This window comes from Moschus berezovskii, chromosome 1 (assembly GCF_049115385.1).
Source record: "Moschus berezovskii isolate FMDL1 chromosome 1, NW_MosBer_1.0, whole genome shotgun sequence".
Classification (NCBI taxonomy): domain Eukaryota; kingdom Metazoa; phylum Chordata; class Mammalia; order Artiodactyla; family Moschidae; genus Moschus; species Moschus berezovskii.
This window is the reverse complement of record NC_142460.1, coordinates 95716493-95739064: the sequence shown is the minus strand read 5'-3', so window position 1 is coordinate 95739064 and position 22572 is coordinate 95716493. Positions and strand designations below refer to the sequence as shown.

The 22572-nt window shown below is 40.8% G+C and overlaps 1 protein-coding gene across 3 annotated transcripts in view; it reads right to left on the bottom strand.

Annotated features, from left to right (window-relative positions):
- The window catches only part of ATP13A4 (ATPase 13A4), a 136854-nt gene that overhangs the window by 25577 nt on the left and 88705 nt on the right, over positions 1 to 22572 (bottom strand). For all 3 annotated transcript variants that reach the window (XM_055407733.2, XM_055407726.2, XM_055407718.2), the window contains exons 15-25: positions 22322 to 22408; positions 21930 to 22083; positions 20682 to 20793; positions 13618 to 13742; positions 12801 to 12964; positions 11869 to 11991; positions 9791 to 9870; positions 7821 to 7863; positions 7316 to 7425; positions 5383 to 5479; positions 3985 to 4057 (exon numbers count right to left, since the gene is read on the bottom strand). In XM_055407733.2, the coding sequence (XP_055263708.2) occupies positions 3985 to 4057; positions 5383 to 5479; positions 7316 to 7425; positions 7821 to 7863; positions 9791 to 9870; positions 11869 to 11991; positions 12801 to 12964; positions 13618 to 13742; positions 20682 to 20793; positions 21930 to 22083; positions 22322 to 22408 (1168 nt within the window). The remainder of the gene's footprint in view (positions 1 to 3984; positions 4058 to 5382; positions 5480 to 7315; positions 7426 to 7820; positions 7864 to 9790; positions 9871 to 11868; positions 11992 to 12800; positions 12965 to 13617; positions 13743 to 20681; positions 20794 to 21929; positions 22084 to 22321; positions 22409 to 22572) is intronic.

Sequence of the window (22572 nt, the reverse complement as noted above, 5' to 3'; positions counted from 1 at the left end):
ACATGGTTTTGTGACAGTAGCTACACTGGGGATGGCGAGCAGGGATGCAGGAAATTTTTTGGAGGCAGAGCCAATAGGAATTGCAGATATATTATATGTAAAGATGAAGAAAAAAGGAAAATTAAGGATGACTCTGGGTCTTCAATTTGAACAACTTGCTAGATTGTGGTATTATTTTAATAGAATGTAAATTTCATGAGGAAAAGAATTTTTATTTTTTTTTCCATTGAAGTATTTCAATTGCCTACTACAGTAAGTAGTACAAACCAGATACTCAGTAAATATTTAATAATTTGTTGACTCTCAGATCTGATGAAATAAAATGTTCTGTTTGGGCCTCTGAAGTCTCTGTTCTGTTAAATAGCTAAGATTAGATGCTTAGCAGCTGCATTTCCAGAGGTTGGGATAGACATCAAGGCTAGAGACACAAATTTAGGATTCATCATCATATGGGTGACATTAAATTCATGGGTGACATTCATTAAAATCACTTCGGGAGGTGGTGTAGATTGAAAAGACAAGAGAACCTAACAGCAAGCAAGCCTTGGACCATTCTGAAAGTCAGCGCACAGGTAGGTGGCACAGAGGTAAAGCATCTGCCTGCCTATGCAGGGGACACAGGAGATGCGGGTTTGATCCCTGGGTCACGAAGGTCCCCTTGGAATAGGAAATAGCAACCTCTTCCAGTATTCTTGCCTGGGAAATACCATGGACAGAGGAGCCTGGCAGGCTACAGTCCATGGGGTTGCAAAGAGTTGGACACGACTAAGCACACTTAAACACACACACACATACTCAAAGAAGCAGATGCCAGCAAAAGAAATGGGGAAGCTGTATTCTTTAAAGCGATAGATAATTCAGGAGTGAATGCCATCACAAAACCAAGAGAAGAAACCTTTTAAAGAAGGAGGGTGCTGCTGAAAGATTCAAGTACAATGAGGAGAGAGAAGTGATCAGTACTGTTGACAGCGAGGAAGTCCTTGGTGGATTTGACAAGAGCAGTGTTGGGGAAGCGGCAGCAGAGGTGTGGATAGTACACAATAGTTACTCTCCTTGAGTATGTTCTCTGAAAGCAGAGCTTTTGAACAAATTTTTTTAACGATAAGTTGGTGTGATAGCTGTTAATATGATGATGAGAAGGTATTAGAGGAAATAGTGGAAACAGTGTGAAAGCAAGACCAGGAGCCATGTGGAAGAGGCAGTCTAAGACTGGTGCTGCTGCTGCTGCTGCCAAGTCACTTCAGTCGTGTCCAACTCTCTGCGACCCCACAGACGGCAGCCCACCAGGCTCCCCCATCCCTGGGATTCTCCAGGCAAGAACACTGGAGTGGGTTGCCATTTCCTTCTCCAATGCCTGAAAGTGAAAAGTGAAAGTGAAGTTGCTCAGTTGTGTTTGACTCTTCGAGACCCAGGCAAGAGTACTGGAGTGGGGTGCCATTACCTTCTCCTCTAAGACTGGTACATCTTTTTAAATGAAGTATAGTTGATTTACAGTGTTGTGTTAGCTAGTACAGCAAAGTGGTTCAGTTACACACACACACACACATACACTTTTAAAATTCTTTTCCATTATACATTATTATAAGATATTGAGTATAGTTCCCTGTTGTTTACCTACTTCACATACAGTAGTGTGTATATTCTGGTATTTTTGAATGTATGAGAAATGTGGACCCTCCCAGCCCGCGATGGCTGGAGCCGCTCATACAAGACCACAAGAGCCAACTGCTGTGAAGTTCAAATGTCAGTTATTAAACACAGCCATTATTAAAAGAAAATTATATAAAAGAGCAATTAAATACATATCTTAAAAACAAAGATAATGAACACTCAAAACCGGTAATGTCCTAATGATTTTACTACCTTTTAGCATTCTCTTTTCTTGAAGTTAACAATGGAGATTGAACTTAAAAGTGTGTCACATCTGTAGCCATTACATCATGAACAACTGCTTTTTCATGAGGAAATATCCTTCCAGTTTTCAAGAATTGTTAGTCAAATTAGCAAACGAGTTGCTCACATGACTAATGGGATGTGATTAAAGTTTAATCACATGACGATTAAAGTTTCAGCATAAGGCTTTGTTGTTTTGCTCATTCAGGAAAAGAAAAACATCAACCAACATTCACATTGGAACTATTTCAGTCATCAGTCACAACCATATAGTGACTAAGGATGCAAGATTTTGATGAAACTCAGTTAAAGCATTCTGCAAGAATCAACCAGTTAAATGGAATTTTCAAGAAAGAGTAATGTATATTTTATTATTATTTGTTAATTGTTCACTACTTATTTTTCTTTTTAGTAAAGCTTGTAGTAAACTTATATGCATGAAAGTGATTGTCCCTCAGTTGTGTCTGATTCTTTGTAACCCCATGAACTGTAGCCCACCAGGCTACTCTGTCCATGGAATTCTCTAAGCAAGAATACTGGAATGGGTAGCCATTCCCTCTCCAGGCGATCTTCCCGAGTCAGGAAGTCAAACCTCCATCTCCTTTATTGCAGGCAGATTCTTTACTGCCTGAGCCTCCAGGGAAGACCAAACTTATATGCATATGCATATATGTGTGTGTGTGTGTGTGTGTGTACATGAAGTGAAGTGAAAGTCACTCAGTCGAGTCCTTCTCTTTGTGACCCCATGGTCTATACAGTCCATGGAATTCTCCAGGCCAGAATACTGGAGTGGGTAGCCTTTGCCTTCTCCAGAGGATCTTCCCAACTCAGGGATCCAACCCAGGTCTCCCACAGTGTAGGCGGATTCTTTACCAGCTTAGGCAGACGGGAAACCCAAATATATACATGTATATATACAATTTTTGAAGAGCTGGCTGTTAAATATTTGCCAGGAAACCACTGCCTCCCACCAAGCAACAGCACAGGTTCAGAATCCAAATCCATTCCCTTGAATGTTAGAATCTGGCTGATTGAAACAAAATGACAGTAGAATTAGAGATGGCAGTGGACAAATTTGGTCTACTCAACTATTTGGGAAATTTGACAATAAAGGGGACAGCAGCTTATGGTGAATTTTGGGTCATGGAAGAGCTTTTTAAAGAAAGATACAAAAATATATATGTACACACTGACTGGAATGATCAAGCAGACCAAAGAAAAGTTGATTGTGGAAAACAAGATTTTTTTACAGAAACAAAATCCTTTAGGAGGTAGGGGCAGGTAGCATTAAAAGTACAAGTGGAACTGGTGGCATTCATATGTAATAGAGAAAAGCAGAGAATATGGTCAAGATGATGGTTAGTGGTCAGGTTGGGAAAAAAGTCCCACATCAGGGAAACTGGGGAGACAATTCATATATTATTGATAGCTGGAGGTGGTGGGTGAGAGTAGCATAATGGCAAGATTACATTTAACCTCTGTTCTAAATCCTGAGAGGCTAGGTTTGAAAATGGAAACCATGAAAGCCATTTTGCTTCTATAAATTGGGCACATTTGGACCATCAGTTCAGTTCAGTTCAGTCGCTCAGTCGTGACCGACTCTTTGCGACCCCATGAATCACAGCACGCCAGGCCTACCTGTCCATTACCAACTCCCAGAGTTCACTCAAACTCATGTCTATCGAGTCGGTGATGCCATCCAGCCATCTCATTCTCTGTCGTCCCCTTCTCCTCCCGTCCCCAATCCTTCCCAGCATCAGCTATACTTAAAAGCACATGGAAGTCAGTGTTCCTGATTTTCAAAGTGCTTTTTTTCATTTTAAATGTTTAGCGACCCTTTATAGAAGCTCTATATTTTGTGGGAAACAGTAAAATAACTAGCCAGCTTTTCCTTGGATAACACTTTCTTTCAACACTTAAAACTGAAGATTCTGTTTCCTCTTTCTCTCCCTGCGGACTATATCCCTTTGAGAACAAGTCACGCATCACTGCAGCTACAGCGACTACCTCTCATGGTGGACCACCCTGCAGGAGAGAGGGACACAGGGGCAGGGGAGCATCTCTGAGAAGAAAATTTAAAAGATGTCTTACTTGTTACACCAATTATAGTTGTAATGGCCAGATCCTGGAACAGAAACTGGTAATTTGAAAGGTTGTTTGTCTCCTGAAAATAAAAATGAAAGTGGCTCAAAAAAGTTAGAACCTTCTGGATGAAATGTGATATAAACTGCACTCATTTTCTCATGGCAACATAGGATTTTAAATTAGAAGACCAAGGCGATATGGTCAGGGGCATGGTCATGTCAGCAAGAGTACCGAAGACAAGCCCGTGACCTTCTCCCTAATCAGTAAGGACACCACTGTGCGCTTTCTGGGCTGGTCCTTTGAGCATCTCTGTCTCTCCTTGTTGAGGGGAACACCTCACTCTACTAGATTCTTCTTTCTCTCTTTTCTACTTGTTATCAGAAAGACTGGAGTTTGGTCTGGCGCAACAAAATAGGACTTTCTAAATGGTAAATGAGAAATGGGGTGATCTTACCTAAATTTCATCAATGGAAAACAAGAATAACTAAACCCATGATTTGAATTCTTGGGTGTTGTTAGAAAGTCCTGATAAAGCATGCTGATATTCTTAAGAAAAAAATATTCAGGTCTTATTGATTTCAAGGAACTTGCTTCCTTGCCCCCCAACCCCTTTGTGAAAAGGCAATAATGATTACCCATTATCTCTATTTTTAACTCTATTTTTGAGGATAATGAGTTACTGGGATTCCAAAATATAGCCAAATTTCTGTAACCAGCCTCTCCTCTTGCAGCCCATTCATCAGTGAAAGGAAAAGGACTTATATAATCTGAAAATAACAGAAGTAAAACCTTCAACCCAGGAGCAAGAGGATAAGACATAGAGATGAATCTGGATACCTTCAGCATGAATGGAATTCCCCTTCTCAGTGTTAGTCAATAAAAGAAGCCTATAGGTTGAGTTCACAAACATTAATACTAGGTATGTCTTTTCTTCTTTGATATTTTGTTAAATAATAAAAGCTATCACAAGATCCATGTACTTTAGGGAGTATGATATGCCTATTTTCAAATCCCTGTATTCAAGGAATCAGTGATATGCTGCTTTGTACTAACTCTTGAAAGTCAATTGCTAAATTTTCAGGAATTTAGTAAGCTAGTTGTTGTGTGTGTTTAGTCGCTCAGTCATGTTCGACTCTTTGCGACCCTGTGGACCATAGTCCATAAGGCTCCTCTGTCCATGGAATTCTCCAGGCAAGAATACTGGAGTGGGTTGCCATCCCTTCTCCAGGGGATCTTCCCAATTGAACCCAGATCTCCCACATTGCAGGCAGACTCTTTACCGTCTGAGTCACCAAGGAAGCTTGAAATATCCTATTTGTACTCTTTCTTTAAAAGGCATTGCAGATTGAAAGTGACCACTACTTTTCGCTCTCACTAACCAAGAGACTAGGTCCCAAGTCATACCCAGTAGAGCAGCAGAACACCAACATATTGAATCATGCTGTACAGAGCCATGTACTTAAACATGCAAAATGAGGTGACGAGAGCTGCACGGCCTTCCCTGCGTGAGAAGAGAAATGAAAAAGTAACGAAATGAAAATCACAGGAGGAAATGAGGTCAGTTGTCCTGTGCTGTTCATCTGAGCTCAGAAGAAAAAATCAAAGCCTGATAATTTGATTGTTTGTCTAACAGACTGGACAGTCTTGAGTCAGTGGGAATCAGTGGTCAGTATGCTAGATTTTTAATGAAGACTAATTCCAGTCCAAGGTCCACAGGCCTTTGGTCAAGCTTTGAAGCCCAGATACGGAGTTACTTTTGTCCTGTCTGTGGGCATTATTTCAGCTCCGAGTCAGGAGACTTGAGAAACAGTCCCAGAGTTCATAATCATTCACTAATGGGACTTGGAAGTTCATTTTCCTTCTCTTGGTCACAGTTTCTTCATCTGTGAACTAAGGAATTGAAATAAGATTGCAGGTTTGGGGGCTATTTTCTTGCTCCAGGTGCTTCAGGGGTTTGGCAAACATCTCATTCAAATTTCATTTGGCAGTCCCAACTTTTTCTAAAACTGAGCTAAAATAATGTGCACACTCAAATAAGGCTTGCATCCAACTTACAGAGACTGGAATCAATGAGCATGTTCATCTGTGTTACTCTTGATTGATTTTGAGTAAATGGTATAAATTTAAAGCTTGAAATAGATTACTTATCAACTATCACTTTTATCTCTTTCATTTTGGGAAAAAAAGAAGAATTTAAATTTACTTCTGGTTGGAATAGTTTCCTGGGATTCCAAAACCTGATCCTCATCAGACATTTTCCTGTATCGAGGCTTTGCTGCTATAGTTAACTCCACCTAGAAGGTGGTTTCTCCTCCTCCCTCACCACCTGAGAAAGGCTCCCCAGCACAACCACATCTGAAGAAATTGATTCCACCACCTGAGCTATTTCATGACTTTTCACACTACTCCTGATTTATCTGTGTATGTGTTATTGCCTGGCTTCTTCACCAGAATAAAGCTTTGTGAGATCAAGGAACGTTTGATTTATTTGCTTCTGGATTCCCAGTGCCTCCAACAGTTCTGGGTACTGAATCCCTGCTTTGTAAATATTTTTCCAGTGCATGAATACATTTTTTAAATGGGTAGGAGCTAGTCAAAACATTATTTTAACGTGGTAGAAAGAGTATGACATTTGTACATAGAACACATCAAAGCAAAATTAATTCTAATACAATCTTCAAACTTACATAGCAGTGAGCTTGGCTACATCAAGTTCTCAGAGCCTCCATTTCTTTGTAAAAGAAACAGTGACCATCCCTACAATCCCAGGCTGGCACTTTATAAAGTGTAAACACATACTAGTTATAATAACCAAAAGCAGCCACAATGCTCCCCATCTCTATTATTCAAACGAAGTGCAACAGAAGTACACATTCTGGGATGGGGGAGGAGAACGAAGCACCAAGGGAAGCTGTTGTAGAAGCAGCAAAGATGAATAAATATTCTGGAAACTGGGGATAGGAAGGATATTCCAAAGAAGTTTAAAGATGCAAGAGGAAAGGAAGACAGGTAGGGAGGAGAGGGTTTCTGTAAATCCTCCATTAAGAAAGTATCCAAGGAGATATATTCAAAACAATACTAAGAGTATGATTAACATTTTCAAAGCAGCAGCAAGTTCCAGATTCCAACCTTATAAAAATAATCTATTCAGTGATTTTCATTAGAAATGCCAATACTTTCCCTGGAGGTAAATCCACTCCAAAGCAGAATCTTTGCATTCTCCCACAAAGCATCCTTTCCACCCAGGGACACACATTTCCCCTGGTTTTTGCAGAATAAAGGGATCTACACCTAAAAGTCAAGGGAGGTTAAAACAATGCTGGAGGAAAATACCTACTTGATAAGGTGAGGTACACATTCAATGTTTGGAGTTTTGGAGGTGAAAGGCGAAGCCACAGATGCCTCCTGCTCTGATAAAGAGACGCCCACATGAGCCGTTTTCAAAGCCTGAAAGCAAAGAGTCAGCTTATTGTCTACTCACACACATCTCTCCTGAGGCTGCGTAAGAAAGGCTAGTTAATCTGGCCACAAGGTGGCCTGTAGGCCCAAGCTCTGGCCAGAAGATGATTATACTTTGCCCTGCCTACCACATAAAAAAGAGATGTCACTCTGACACCTAGCCAAAGAAGTTCAGAATCCGGAGCCAAATCCTACCCCGTTCAGTCCATACTGGTCATTGGGTCATTGTGTGGCTCTGGTCCAAACCTTCCCAAATCTTCCCCATCAGTTTCTCCATCAAGAGGAATGGAGACGGTACATAACCCCAGAGATGCTATCTCCTATTGGGCTTGGAGCAAATACAGTTGAGGACAAGAGACGGCCCTGCACTGGCAGCTACTCACCCCACAGTCGTTGGCTCCATCACCACACATACCTACAAAGTAACTAAAAAAGAACAAAGTGTCAATTGCAGAGGAGATCAAAGCAATCTTACCTACTAACTGCTCTAATTAAAAAGATAAAATAAGCTTTATTACTTAAGACTCCAACTTATTATTTATTTTAAGGGAGTTTCCCTAACAGTCTGGTTTGTCCAAAAGTAGACAATGACTCAGCAGTTCCTGAAATGGATTAAGAAAACCAACATGGCCGTCCTAAGTCCAGGTGCTTCAAGGAGACCCTGCACTTCACTATCTAGGAGACAACTCTGTTAGCTGTAAACTAGGAAGTTCATCATTATATGCCACCATGGCATGGTGGGAAGGGCACAGGATTGGAAACCAGGAGATCGAGATCTTTGACCTGATCACTTTCCATTTTGACTATCATTCATCTCCCCTACAAAGCATTATGAGTATTCAGTGAGGTGGTGCATTCTAAAATGATAAATAAAAATTAGTTGTTGGTAATGTTTAGTCACTGGAGAGGAAATCCACTGTGTCAACAGTCACTTGAGTGACTCAAAAATGGGCTGCCAGGATCAAAAGTTGAAAAAACAAAATATATTTCTATTTCAGGATTGATTTTCAAGGCTGAACAGACACTGCTATCTTGAATTGTTGACGAAGATAGTACGCTTTTTAAGGTAGGAGCAATCTGACAGTGTTTGCATAATTTGCTGTACTTCTCTTCCACACTGCTACCTAAGACAATGAGTTTACTGACAAGGTTTTCAGCCATGTTCAGAAGAGAGGACTGTTTGCCCTCTCAGTGACTGAATCAAGTGAATAGGAGCTGGAGTTGTGTGGGTGTGGTGCAGTACCAGAGGTGGAGAAAGCCTCAGAGACTCCATGGAGTTCCATTAACAGGAAATAAAGGATCCCAAATGATGGGATTCTGTTAATGGAGACATTTTGTATTAAGAGTATCTTTCTAATTTAGTATGGACAGGATTTTTTGCATAAGAATGCTTTAATATTTCAGGGTTATGTGAATCTCTCTCTTGTCATAGGAGCCCCCCATATATCATAACTATAAAAATAATTTGTAAAAATAAAGTGTACATTTTCATTGTAACTTCAGAAGTCAAGTTCAAATGACCTTTCCAGAGTTATTTCTTGTGACCCTTATATTCTAGTTCAGTGGGATTCTCAACTCTAGATGCAAAAGTGACTTATGAAAGGAACTTTCAAAAAGTACTCATGTCCAAGCACCCACACGAGTAACTGAATCAGAATCTCTAGACGGTGGTGTCCTGGTATCGCTAATTTTTCAAAGCTCCTGAGGTGACTGTCCTGTGCAGCCACATTAAGAACCCTGCCCTGGACTTCCTTGGTGGTCCAGAGCTAAGACTCTGCACTCCCAATGCAGGGGACCTGGGTTAGATCCATGGTCAGGGAACTAGAACCCATAGGCTGCAACGAAGATCTAAGATCCTGTGTGCTACAACTAAGACCTGGACCAGCCAAATATATAAATGTTTAAAGTATAAAAATAAAAGAGGAGGGGACATACGTATACCTATGGCTGATTCATGTTGATTTTTGGCAGTGAAAGTGAAAAGTTGCTCAGTCGTGTCCGACTCTTTGTGACCCTGTGGACTATTCAGCCTATGGAATTCTCCAGGCCAGAATACTGGAGTGGGTAGCCTTTCCCTTCTCCAGGGGATCTTCCCAACCCAGAGATCCAACCCAGGTTTCCCGCATTGCAGGCAGATTCTTTACCAGCTGAGCCACAAGGGAAGCCAATTCTGTAAAGCAATTATCTGTCAATTAAAAATAGTAATACATTTAAAATTTAAAAAAAAAGAAAGAAATTATAAAACAAACAAACAAACACTGGCTTAAACAACTGAGTGACTTCCTGTACCTCTTACTTTCCCCCTGTTATGCCTGTATGCACTTTATACTACCCGAATTGATAAAGAACCTACTCTAGTTTCTGAAATTCTTCCACCAGACTGGATTTCTGCCCTGGAGACATTCTTGCAAAGATGGTTCCATTCATCAGTATCTGTAAAAAACACAAAAGAGAAATTATTTAATCGTGTCAACTGGTCATACCTGGAATAACTGATAGCATTCAGAACACTGACTGGCTAATGACATCCATGAGTGAGAAAACAGTGTTTCTGAGAAGTCCTCCTTTGGGTTTTAAGACAGATATTGAGACTTTGGCCATCAGGTTAGTGATCAGGAAGACTAAAATCAGTAACGATGACTACTTAACAGACAGAGTTGATGAAAACAATGACCTACAAGAATTAACTCAGCTGCCACGGAGATTGTGGTCCTGAAAAATCTGGAGCTTAACAGAACCTTAAACCAGTAGAGTATGAGAAACTGCAAGATAAAATGAGGTCAGGATCCCAAAAGAAGGAAAGGAGGCAACTGCTTTTTGGAAAAATTGTTTCAGAGAAGGCAATGGCACTCCACTCCAGTACTCTTGCTGGAAAATCCCATGGACGGAGGAGTCTAGTGGGCTGCAGTCCATGGGGTCGCTAGGAGTCGGACACGACTGAGCCACTTCACTTTCCCTTTTCACTTTCATGCATTGGAGAAGGAAATGGCAACCCACTCCAGTGTTCTTGCCTGGAGAATCCCAGGGATGGGGGAGCCTGGTGGGCTGCCGTCTATGGGGTCACATAAAGTCGGACATGACTGAAGTGACTTAGCAAGCAAACAAGCAAGCAGAAGAACAACCTAGTGATGACAGAGTGATTATCTGTAGCCTTTGACTTAACCATACTATCTGGGCTTGACCAATTGTGAAACTCAGCTGATATCTCCTACCTAATTTGGGCTATGAAACATTAATTGATGGTTGTATAAAAACCTCCACCACTTCCATCAACCTGAGCCCCATATGACAGAGTCTAAATTCTTCTGTTACAGCTGTATGCTCCCTGCTCTTCTTGGCAGTAAACTCAGCTTAGAGTTCACTCAGCTTTAAGTCTTCATTCATTCTGTTTTTCTTAAACAGTACCCAAGATAATGAACAATTGAATGCAAATAAATCATTTTGCTTTACTATGAACATAATCCTCCTCTAGTTTGTTCAGATGTTTTATATATATAACTTACCAGCTCCCACTATGGGTTTAAGTTTGACACTCTTTTGTATAGAGATTCTCTATCAAAAGCCTAGTGGAATTCCTCTATCCTTGGCCTGCCTTAGCTGTATTGCTTCAGTTGTGTCCAACTCTGTGTAACCCCATGGACTATAGCCCATCAGGCTCCTCTGCCCATGGGATTCGCCAGGCAACAATACTGGAGTGGGTTGCCATTTCCTTCTCCAGGAGACCCTCCTGATCCAGGGATCAAACTCACCTCTCTTAAGTCTCCTGCACTGGTAGGAGGGTTCTTTACCACTAGTACCACCCGGCGGAGAAGGCAATGGCAAGCCACTCCAGTACTATTGCCTAGAAAATCCCATGGATGGAGGAGCCTGGTAGGCTGCAGTCCATGGGGTCGCTAAGGGTCGGACACGACTGAGCAACTTCACTTTTCACTTTCACACATTGGAGAAGGAAATGGCAACCCACTCCAGTGTTCTTGCCTGGAGAATCCCAGGGACGGGGGAGTCTGGTGGCCTTCTGTCTATGGGGTCACACAGAGTCGGACACAACTGAAGTGACTTAGCAGCAGCAGCAGCAGTACCACCCGGGAAGCCCCATCCTTGTCCTGCCTTCCTGTATAATTGCTGGATTCCACTATACTGTGAGACCACCTCAATTGTGGCAGTATAGTGACAGCTACCTCAAAGCAATTTTATCACTTGAAAAGTCACTAATGCTTTAATGCTACAGTTGCTGGATAATTGCCTAATCAAGTTTACTCATTGTAAATCTAGCAGGAAATTAAACAGTGACCTCTGCAAAACTATCTGCTTTCCTTATGATACATTCTATAGGTATATCTAACCTAGTTAAAGATTTGAAATTACTTACTATCGAGCTCTCTGACATTGTTAGCATCTTTACCAGGAGATAGGTACCATCTTAGAACTTACCTTTGGCAGTAGGCTACTGAAATGTTGACTTATAACCTGGAAGGATTTTCCATTTAGAGCAAAATGGTAACTTCCTTCTTTGCTATTATCAGAGATTTCTTCCCTGATATTAATGTAGTTGTCCTGCAAAGCAAGACACAGTTATTTTAGACTTGATAAGGTGGTTAGGATCACAAGCATATCTAAGCAAAGGCAATTATGACAGTCTGGGATCTCTCCTTAAAAGTCATACTCCAGCCTTGATTCCTCAGAGAAGCACTATCTCTTTGCTGGATCAATCTTTGCACATCAACGGCCTCTAGTGAACAGAAGGATAACACTCATGTCCTATCCTGATTTTATCTCAGTGAGTCCCAGAGAAAAGCACATTTCACACATTTTAAGTGTAAAATATGAAAGCATTGCAGTTTAATAAATCTCTCCCTGAAGTGAAAACTTTCTTTTTTTTTTTTGCTAGCAGAATTAATATTGTTTCAAAAGGACACAATAGAAATAGGATACTGACAAGATTGGGGATAAATGAATAAACTTTTTTCCCTCATCTTGAAGACATGGTCTGATTTTTCAGTGCACACAGCAGTGTCTCTCCTAGGGACTAAATCCACTTTGAACTCAATGGGATAGCTGGCAAGCAAGGGGAAAAAGGGAAATTAGATTTACAGTCTCACTTACTATACTCTTTCTAAAGACTTTTTTAAGTTCAATAAAATGTATTATTTCCAGCATCCAGGAAAGCACCATACTTTAAAACTCAGTATGAATGGTATGGTAAAGTGATATAGTTGAGTGCTTTGAACTGCATACATGTTAGACATCTGAAGAAGGATGTTGACCCCAGGTCACCTGTACACCTCTGCCAGTCAAAGCTGTTCAGTAGCCAACACTGTGTGATGAGTTAGGTAATACGGCAGAAGGTCTGATTTCAGGTATACCTGATTCCTGTACGTAATGTGTTTCTTCTCTTCTAGTAGTTTCCAAGAAATAGATGCTGATGAGGACCCAGTTGTTTCATTTGCTTCAATGAGAATGACTTTCTGGCTTTCAGAAACCATTCCAGACTTTCTGGCCACTGTTATTGCAGTCTGAAGATTGTCACCTAGAAGAAAGGAAGAGTGCCCCAAAATAGGATTGAAGAGACAGAACCAATTCATGCAGAGCCTGGAAAACCATGTATAAATACTTATAAACTGTGTAAAGCTATATAAAACGATGTGTAAACATAAAAATATATAACTGAATCACTGCTGTACACCTGAAACTAACACAGCATTGTAAGTCAACTATCCTCCAATAAAAACTTTAAAGAAAGACTCTAACCCAAACTCCCTATACCTAGGCAAGACACCATTCCCTTGTTAAAGCCAAGAAAGATATTTCAGGGCATATAATAAATCAGAAAGCATGTCTCCCTTTCACCTCATCCAAAGACAATTCTTCAGAAAAATTACAACCAAGCAAGGGAAGAAGCAGAACAGAAGTTTCCATATGAGGAAAGAGGTGAAGAGGGAAGGTGGTGAGCCATGAGCTCTTCAGTTCAGTTCAGTTCAGTCGCTCAGTCGTGTCCGACTCTTTACTTCTACATAAATCTGGCTGGTTAAAAATAGATTCTGAGAATGCTAAATAAAAATAAAAAAATAGATTCTGAGAATTGCTAAATAAAAATTTTAAAAGATTTGCTACTTTTTGAGAGAACTATGTCTATTTCTGCATCAAATTCTTCTGTTTTCACACACATATTTTGTTCTATACCTGTGATCATCACAGTCCTTATCCGGGCTGAGATGAGCTCTTCAAGGACAGGTTTTGTCTCTTCCTTCAGTCGGTTCTCCAAGATCAGCAGTCCCAGAAATATCAGGTTTGATTCTACCTGGTCCCTGGAAGTATAAGAATGATTGAACAGAAATCACCCATATAGTCCTTCTTACAGGAAGCAAAACAAAAACAATGACAGGTCTCTTCCTCTCAGAGCGGTCCTTACTCATGCACCATTGCTGAAGCCCCAAATATGTGCAAGAACCTTCCAGAAAAATGACAAGAGAGAGCACAAGGATATGGAGACATTTGCTCCGATGGAACTGAGAGGAAGAGAGGGTGCTTATTCAGTACATGATTCACTTTTATCTTGGTAGAATGAATAAAATAACCACAAAATTGTCTTCCATCTGATGGGGTGATTTTTGTCACCTCACCTGTTAGCAACCACCAGAGAGAAGTTCTAGCTCTGGTACAAAACACCATGAAGAGTGAGTGCAGCACAGAAAAATAAAAGAAAACACTAGTTTCGCTAGAAATCAAAGCTATCATCAGTACTGTTTTGATTCCAAGAGGCATGAGGCCACAGTCTTAAAAAGAGTCCTTCTTTTGAAACCAAGCTTCTCTCTCTCTCCCTTTGTGTGTGTGTGTCTCTCTCAGTGGGTAGCATTGCTCTTCTACATAAAGTGTGACTGTTTCTGCAAACAAATGAATTCTCTGAGGCTCCTGTCCATCACAAGAACATTTCCAAGACATTCCACAGGACTAAGTGTAGGAGAGTACATCTGGGGTTGGGGTTTCAATGATTCTTCCATGATTCACTTATCTGTCTAGCAGACACAAGAGCAAGACACCAGCACCTCTCAAGTTTGGCCTAAGTACAGATGAACGCAGAAGAACTAAACTGCCCTGCTTGCCGCGTGTGTCTCAGTGCCGGGCCTCACTTCAACCAGCAGCCCAAACTAGAATTAGGGACACTCCCCGGGTCACTGCTAACATCTCCACAGGAGTGGCAGGAAGTAGATATAACTTGAACTATTCACCTCAGAGCTCGCTCAGAAAGATAGCACTTCCTATCCTTCTGAACCTAGCATTTAAATCTGTCCATAATCTGAGTCCAAAAGATCTTTCCAGCTTCATCTATCACTAAACTCTTCATCCGCCCCAAATTCCAGCCGAGTTGGACCATGGGTATGTTCTGTACACAACCATCTTTAAACATTTGCTCTAGACTGCCAGAAGACATTTCTTCTTACTTCATAGAAAGGTCATAAGTTCCCTGTGATCTGCCATGGAAACCCTTCCTGTATTTTGAAATCAAGCTCACACGCACCTCCCATGAAGACTTTCCCAAATAGAAATACTTTCCGCCTCAGCCTATTACTTCTACCTCAGTTCGGCTTGTATTTCATTTGTCATTCTTTGCTATTTGATCTGTCTCTCTATCTCTGATCCTTAAGAGTAAACTTGCTTCGTTCAATGACAACTCCAGCAACACCCATGTGGTGCCCAGCACAGAGGATGTGCTCAGCAAATATTTGCCAGTTGAAACGCTCCACTACCTAGTGTAACTGTTTTTCCCAGGCAGCCCTGGAAAATTCATTTCCTCTTTCAGAAACTCTACTGAGTTTCTGGGTTCTCATGGGAACTGAAACCAGCAAATCTGTCAGATCAATAACCAGTTAGTGGACACCTAAATAAATGCAAGAACGTTTCTTGTGGCTCAGTGGTAGAGTCTGCCTCCCAATGCAGGAGACATGGGTTTGATTTCTGGGTCATGAAGATCCCTGGAGAAGGAAATGGTATCCCACTCCAGTATTCTTGCCTGGAAAATCCCACAGATGAAACAGCCTGGTGGGCTACAGTCCATGGGGTCACAAAAGAATCAGACATGACAGTAACTAAACAACAATAGCAACAAAATAAATGCAAGGAACAGGGCTCAGCAAAGAGGGAGAGAACATACAGGGATTATAGTAGTTCCTAACTCCAGAAACCTGACGTTCAACTTGGAAGGACAAGATTAATCCTGACCACTTTGATTACTTGGAAAGCTGGGGAAAGTATCGTGATCATGGACGAATAAGAGTCCTCTGGTGTCACAGAGGATGGTGTAATCATTTCTGGGTGGAATGACTGGAAAAGCCTTCCTAGAGGAGGTGATATTTGACCTGTTTTTTGAAGGATAATGGAGCTGATGCCTAACTGAGGTCCTCCAATCTTTTTAGTAGTCTTCATACACACGCATCAGGTTTTAGATATTTTTAGAGGTCACGGACACGGTCCAACCACAAGGCACCAGGCATCAAGCAAATGGCTGCGGTGTCAAGATCTGACTAAGTCTGCAACCCTCTTCAGCACTTGTTTTTCTGGTTCCTCTGGCATGTGGGTTCAGTGCACAATAATCAGGAGACCAGCATTCTAATCCAAGCTCTGAGGCTACCCTGCTGTGTAACTGTGGGCAAATCACTTTCTTTGCCTGGCAATTTATCTCTACTTTTGCAAAAGCAGGTGGTGAAAATAACGAATCTGCAAAGTCTCTCCTAGCTCAAGTGTGACACAATTCTTTTCATTCAATCTGATCTAGAAAATGAAATGAGGAGAAGACACAGTCCCTTGAAGGGGCTCACACTCTGTAACTTGGAATAGCATGCTATCTTTTCCTGTTTCATGCACAAACATTAAACCTCCTCCTGAAGCACCTAAAAAGGATAAAGAATGGGGAGTGGAACACAAAGGAACATTGTCACTCCTGTGATTACACTTCACGTTCTTAAAATCCAGGTGATTTTTAAAAGTGAAATAGGCATAAAGCGAGCCAAGAACCGTCATAGAAATTATGCTACTAGTTCTGGAAGCACTCTGAGTAAACACACACACTAGAAAGAAAGTTCTGCTTTAATCATGGATTAGAAAGGCAAATTCCTAATTAGGTAAATTGACTTAGCTAGAAGTAGATATGGTGGTGATGCAGCTTTAACACAAAATGGGCCAACTGACAACCTAAAAGATCAGATTCTGCCAGTGAACTTGGATATAGACCTTACCAGATTTTGGAAAGTTGGAATTTCAACGCTGTGGGCTATGTACTCTCCTGTCTGCTGCTGCCCTCACCACAGCACCCCTCCCAAACGTGTGTCCCTACTGTGAGTGCTTTGCTATATTCACAAGCTCCAAAGTCATGAGTCTGAAACTTGATATGCAAATATTTCATCATAGTAATCAGAAGCAGCAGCGCCTCAGACAGAATCTTGATATATATGTGTCAAAAAACTCTCAGGAAACAAAGTTCCATTCCCAATTCTTCCACATCCCTGACCCAAGTATCCTCTTCTTTAAATTGTGAGATTCAGTCTCAAAGTTCACTTTTAGCTCTCTGACTTGAGTGACCTGGGTTGGTTAAAATACAGCAAAGATCCAGAACTGTAATAGCCAAAGTTTTAAGGATTACAGTAAGCTGGCCCACTCGTCTTGGACCAATAAGTCCAGGGAGTCAACACTCAATGACTTTGGATGAGTCACTTACTCCTCCTGGCCTCACCCACCATTGACAAAGGTGGGGATGAAACTGATCCGCGATTCTTAGCAGGGGCGATACAGCCTCTCAGTTCAGTTCAGTTCAGTCGCTCAGTCGTGCCCAACTCTTTGCAACCCCATGGACTGCAGCACACCAGGCTTCACTGTCCATCACCAACTCCTGGAGTTCACTCAAACTCATGTCCATCGAGTCAGAGATGCCATCCAACCATCTCATTTTCTGTTGTCCCATTCTCCTCCTGCCCCCAATCCCTCCCAGCATCGGGGTCTTTTTCAATGAGTCAAATCTTTGCATGAGGTGGCCAAAATATCGGAGTTTCAGCTTCAACATCAGTCCTTCCAATGAATACCCAAGACTGGTCTCCTTGAGGATGGACTGGTTGGATCTCCTTGCAGTCCAAAGGGCTCTCAAGAGTTTTCTCCAACACCACAGTTCAAAAGCATCAATTCTTCAGCACTCAGTTTTCTTTATAGTCCAACTCTCACATCCATGCATGATTACTGGAAAAACCACAGCTTTGACTAGACAGACTATTGTTGGCCAAGTAATGTCTCTGCTTTTTAATATGCTGTCTAGGTTGGTCATAACTTTTCTTCCAAGGAGCAAGCGTCTTTTAACTTCATGGCGGCAGTCACCATCTCCAGTGATTTTGGAGCCTAAAAAAAATAAAGTCTGTCACTGTTTTCCATTGTTTCCCCATCTATTTGCCACGAAGTATGGGACCAGATGCCATGATCCTAGTTTTCTGAATGTTGAGTTTTAACCCAACTTTTTCACTCTCTTCTTTCACTTTCTTTAAGGGGCTCTTTAGTTCTTTTTTGCCTTCTGCCACAAGGGTGGTGTCATCTGCATATCTGAGGTTATTGATATTTCTCCCAACAATCCTGATTCCAGCTTGTGCTTCATCCAGCCCAGCGTTTCTCATGATGTACTCTGCATATAAGTTAAATAAGCAGGGGAACAATATACAACCTTGATGTACTCCTTTCCCAATTTGGAACCAGTCTGTTGTTCCATGTCCAGTTCTAACTGTTGCTTCTTGACCTACAGATTTCTCAAGAGGCATGTCAGGTGGTCTGGTATTCCCATCTCTTTCAGAATTTTTAACAGTTTGTTGTGATCCACACAGTCAAAGGCTTTGGCATAGTCAATAAAGCAGAAGTAGATATTTTTCTGGAACTCTCTTGCTTTTTGAGGATCCAACGGATGTTGGCAATTTGATCTCTGGTTCCTCTGACTTTTCTAAATCCAGCTTGAACACATAGAAGCTCAAGTACTGTTGAGGCCTGGCTTGGAGAATTTTGAGCATTACTTAGATAGTGTGTGAGTTGAGTACAATTATATGGTAGTTTGAACATTCTTTGGCATTTCCTTTCTTTGGGATTGGAATGAAAACAGACCTTTTCCAGTCCTGTGGCCACTGCTGAGTTTTCCAAATTTGCTGGCATATTGAGTGCAGCACTTTCACAGCATCATCTTTCAGGATTTGAAATAGCTCCACTGGAATTCCATCACCTTCACTAGCTTTGTTTGTAAGGCCCACTTGACTTTGCATTCCAGAATGCGTGGCTCTAGGTGAGTGACCACACCATCCTAGTTATCTGGGTAATGAAGGCCTTTTTTGAATAGTTCTGTGTATTCTTGCCACCTCTTCTTAATATCTTCTGCTTCTGTTAGGTCCATACAATTTCTGTCCTTTACTGTGACCATCTTTGCATGAAATGTTCGCTTGGTATCTCTAATTTTCTTGAAGAGATCTCGTCTTTTCCATTCTACTATTTTCCTCTATTTCTTTGCACTGATCACTGAGGAAGGCTTTCTTATCTCTCCTCACTATTATTTGGAACTCTGCTTTCAAATGAGTACATCTTTCTTTTTCTTCATTGCCTTTTGCATCTTTTACTGTCTCAGCTATTTGTAAGGCCTCCTCAGACAACCATTTTACCTTTTTTGCATTTCTTTTTCTTGCAGACGGTCTTGATCCCTGCCTCCTGTACAATGTCATGAACCTCTGTCCATAGTTCTTCAGGTATTCTGTCTATCAGATCTAATCCCTTGAATCTATTTATCACTTCCACTGTATACTGCCACTAGAGGACATTCTGGAAACTTTTAGGCATGCATAATGTTACCCTGCATCCCACATGCCTTTTGAATATTTTATAGGATTCATGGACACTAAAAACATCCATGGATATATTGCAATAAGCAAATATAAAATTGTTTACACTTCCCTTAGCTCTGTCTTACATATAAACACAAAATATTTTTTACATATTTTTAATATTGCATTGAGTTTTCCAGGAATATAACATATATTGAGAGGAAAGTGTTCTATTAGATTCAGTTTTACTAAGAATTTTTAGTCATTTCACAGAGTCACCTCATTGACAGTAAGACTGCCAGAGATGTCTGAGTCTCCAATGAATAAAACACCTTATCATTTTGCATTCCTTCCGATTACATCCTTAATGATTCCACATTTGGTGTAAGCAACATATTGTTTCATTTTGTTTTAATGGAGTCAACTGAGTATTTATTGAACTATTTATACTTTTTGTAAGGCATTATAATTTTTGCTATATAGGAAGATATTATATTTCTTTTTTAGAGAGAATATGTGCAGATCATGTTACATATGAATTTTATTTTCTTACATTAAAGGAAGTGATACCTAATAGTTATAGTAAGAGAGTGTTGAATCTGGCATGGTTGGAAACAATTACATTAGACCTCCCAAATTTAAAATCCTAAATAACAAACTAAGCCTTGATTATCTACATAGCAGTGTCACCAATAGTGGCTGACATAGAATATTGGACATGACTTGAAAATGAAATAAATACCATTGCCTGAAAACAAGGGAAAATAAAATAACAAATAAATTTGAACTACTAATCACTCCAGTACATTTGAACTTTCAAGCATCCTTATTTTAATCTATCTATAACAAAACTCTCTTTATAACAGCTTCTCTGAAATTTTTCTTGTTTTTCTACAAGTATTACCTAGATTATATGTTGGGTCCAAGCTATATTTATTTTTTTTAATTAAGTTGTATATTTTTTATCAAGTTTCTTTTCAGGAAAGTGTTATGTTTTCTAACTTTTGACAAATTCAGCAACTTTGACACAAAATAAAAATAATAAAAACCCCAAATAGCTAAGTAATGAAAAACAAAAAATAATTTAAAATCAAACTTATATTTGGTTCAAAATGAGAGCAGGACCACAATCTCAAACTCTCTGAAACATGGGTTATATTCATATATTTGGTTTCACAAAGCTGTCGAACCATATTTTACAATTTTTACAGCTATTTCTGGTCAATTCTTCCAGTCAAGTTCACATAACCTTTGTGATTTAGGCAGGGCAGTAATGACTATGTCCCCATTTACTAAGTTCAAGGACATTTTATACATACAAATTCAGTAAGCTGTGTTGCTGAGTCCACTGCCCAGTCTGGTATATCTTCCCATGAAACCATTCTGCTTTTCCAAAATTCTCCCCTCCACCCCTCTTACCTCATCAAGGCAGAGATGTGGTGATCCATTTCCAGCTTTTTGTAGGCCAGTCCTATGACCCGGAAGCCCTGTGTCGTGTAAATCTGAAGTTCACTAACAAAACTAGTTGGTACTGTTCAGAAAATAACACAAGATTAGTGTGCAATATGAACTCAGTTGGCACTGGCGGAGAAATTCCTTTCAAACAGAACCAACACTTGCCCAAGAAAACACACCTTTACAAAAGGTATGCAAACAAGTCAGTGGGAACTTGAAATATCACTACTTTGTCATGGTTGACTTCTTGGGACCCAGTTAAGCAGAAGTGAAAATGAAGTACTCAAAAGAGAAAAAAAAAAGAAGAATGAGGAAAGTTTATAATTCTTTTTTCTCCAGTTTAACCAACAAAAATTGATTGAGAGTCTATTATGGGCCAGGCATTGTTTATGCAGAGATTGAACTGTAATCCCTGCTCTGAGGGTCTTTGTCTAGTAAGGTAACAGCCAGGAGACTGAGAGTACAATAGAATGAGACACTTGCTATGATCCAGGCAATTGGGCAGCATGCTTTGGGAGCATTAGTGTATCATCTACCAGACTGGAAGGAGAAGTAAAAGGGCATTTGGCTGAGAGAGCATCAGGCATGGGGCCTGAGGCAGTAAACCTTGACAGTTCGGCTCAGGGGAAGCACAGGATGTGAAGACAGGAGTAGTAAAGAAAATCTGGAAAGTGTGATAGAAGTCAGATCATGAAGGCTTTAGATATGATTCTAAAGGAGTTTGAGATTATCCTGGAGCCTATGAGAAGCAACCAAAGAATGCAAGTAGGAAATAACAGTATAATTATGCTACATGACAGAAAAACTGATCTGCGCACAGTGAAAAGGATGACTCAGAGGAGGGCACACTGGGGAAGAGGAAGCCGATTCACCAACTATTGAAGTGATCCAGTAGAAGGATGATGAGGGCCTGAGCTGATGGAGTGACAGAGACATGGATTAGCAATTGACAAAATAGAAGTGCCAAGGGAGAGACAGGAATCTAGGAAGAATCCTAAACTGGGGTGGGGGAGTAATACTTTCATTCACTAAGTTAGAAAATACAGAGAGTGAGAAAGATAAGCTTGATTTTGGTACTGAGTTTGGAATACCAATGACTCATCAGATTGGTGATGGCCAGTAGACAATTGGATTCGCCAGTCTAGTGCTGAAGGGACATATGTGGGTTGGGAATACAGATTTTCCTGTTGTAATGTAAGTCTGATCACTTACCTGTCTCAGGTTGGCAAAAGCTGGCCACCGTCTCTGGTGCACCTTTCATGAATACCAGCTGGTCACCTCCCATCTCTTGGACAACAACTGTCATCCTCTGCAGCACTGATGAGAATGGGAACTGATGCAGGATTGCAATTCCTTCCACCGGGACCTGGTTGAGGGATGAGGAATGGAGATAGACATATCACATAGTTTCTAGCTATGGGGAATTAGTTACTCCTCCCCCAGTCCTCAGTTTAGCAAATAAGGGAAACAAGGTCTCACCAATTTTCACACGTAGAAATCAAAGAAGACACATTTCTTTGATTTCTGAACTTTCAAAACTGTGGGTCTCACAGGACTTTCCTTCTAGGTTGGGTGTTGTGGGGTAGAGAGTAGGCAAGGCTTACCTGACTGGATGTTCCACAGGGCTTAACAACCATGGCACATCCTGGCACTCCCTTGAGGTGGAAATCGTCCCCGGAAACCACCATTTCCTATTTCATACAGGATATTTCATTGTAGAGATTTCTTTCCCGTTCATCCACTAATACTATGCTCAAACCCTCCCCTTGGGAAAAGCCTCAGGCCGTCTCAAAGTATTCTCCTCTCTCAGCTACACGGAGGTGAACCAGACTTTAATTTGCCACACACACACAAA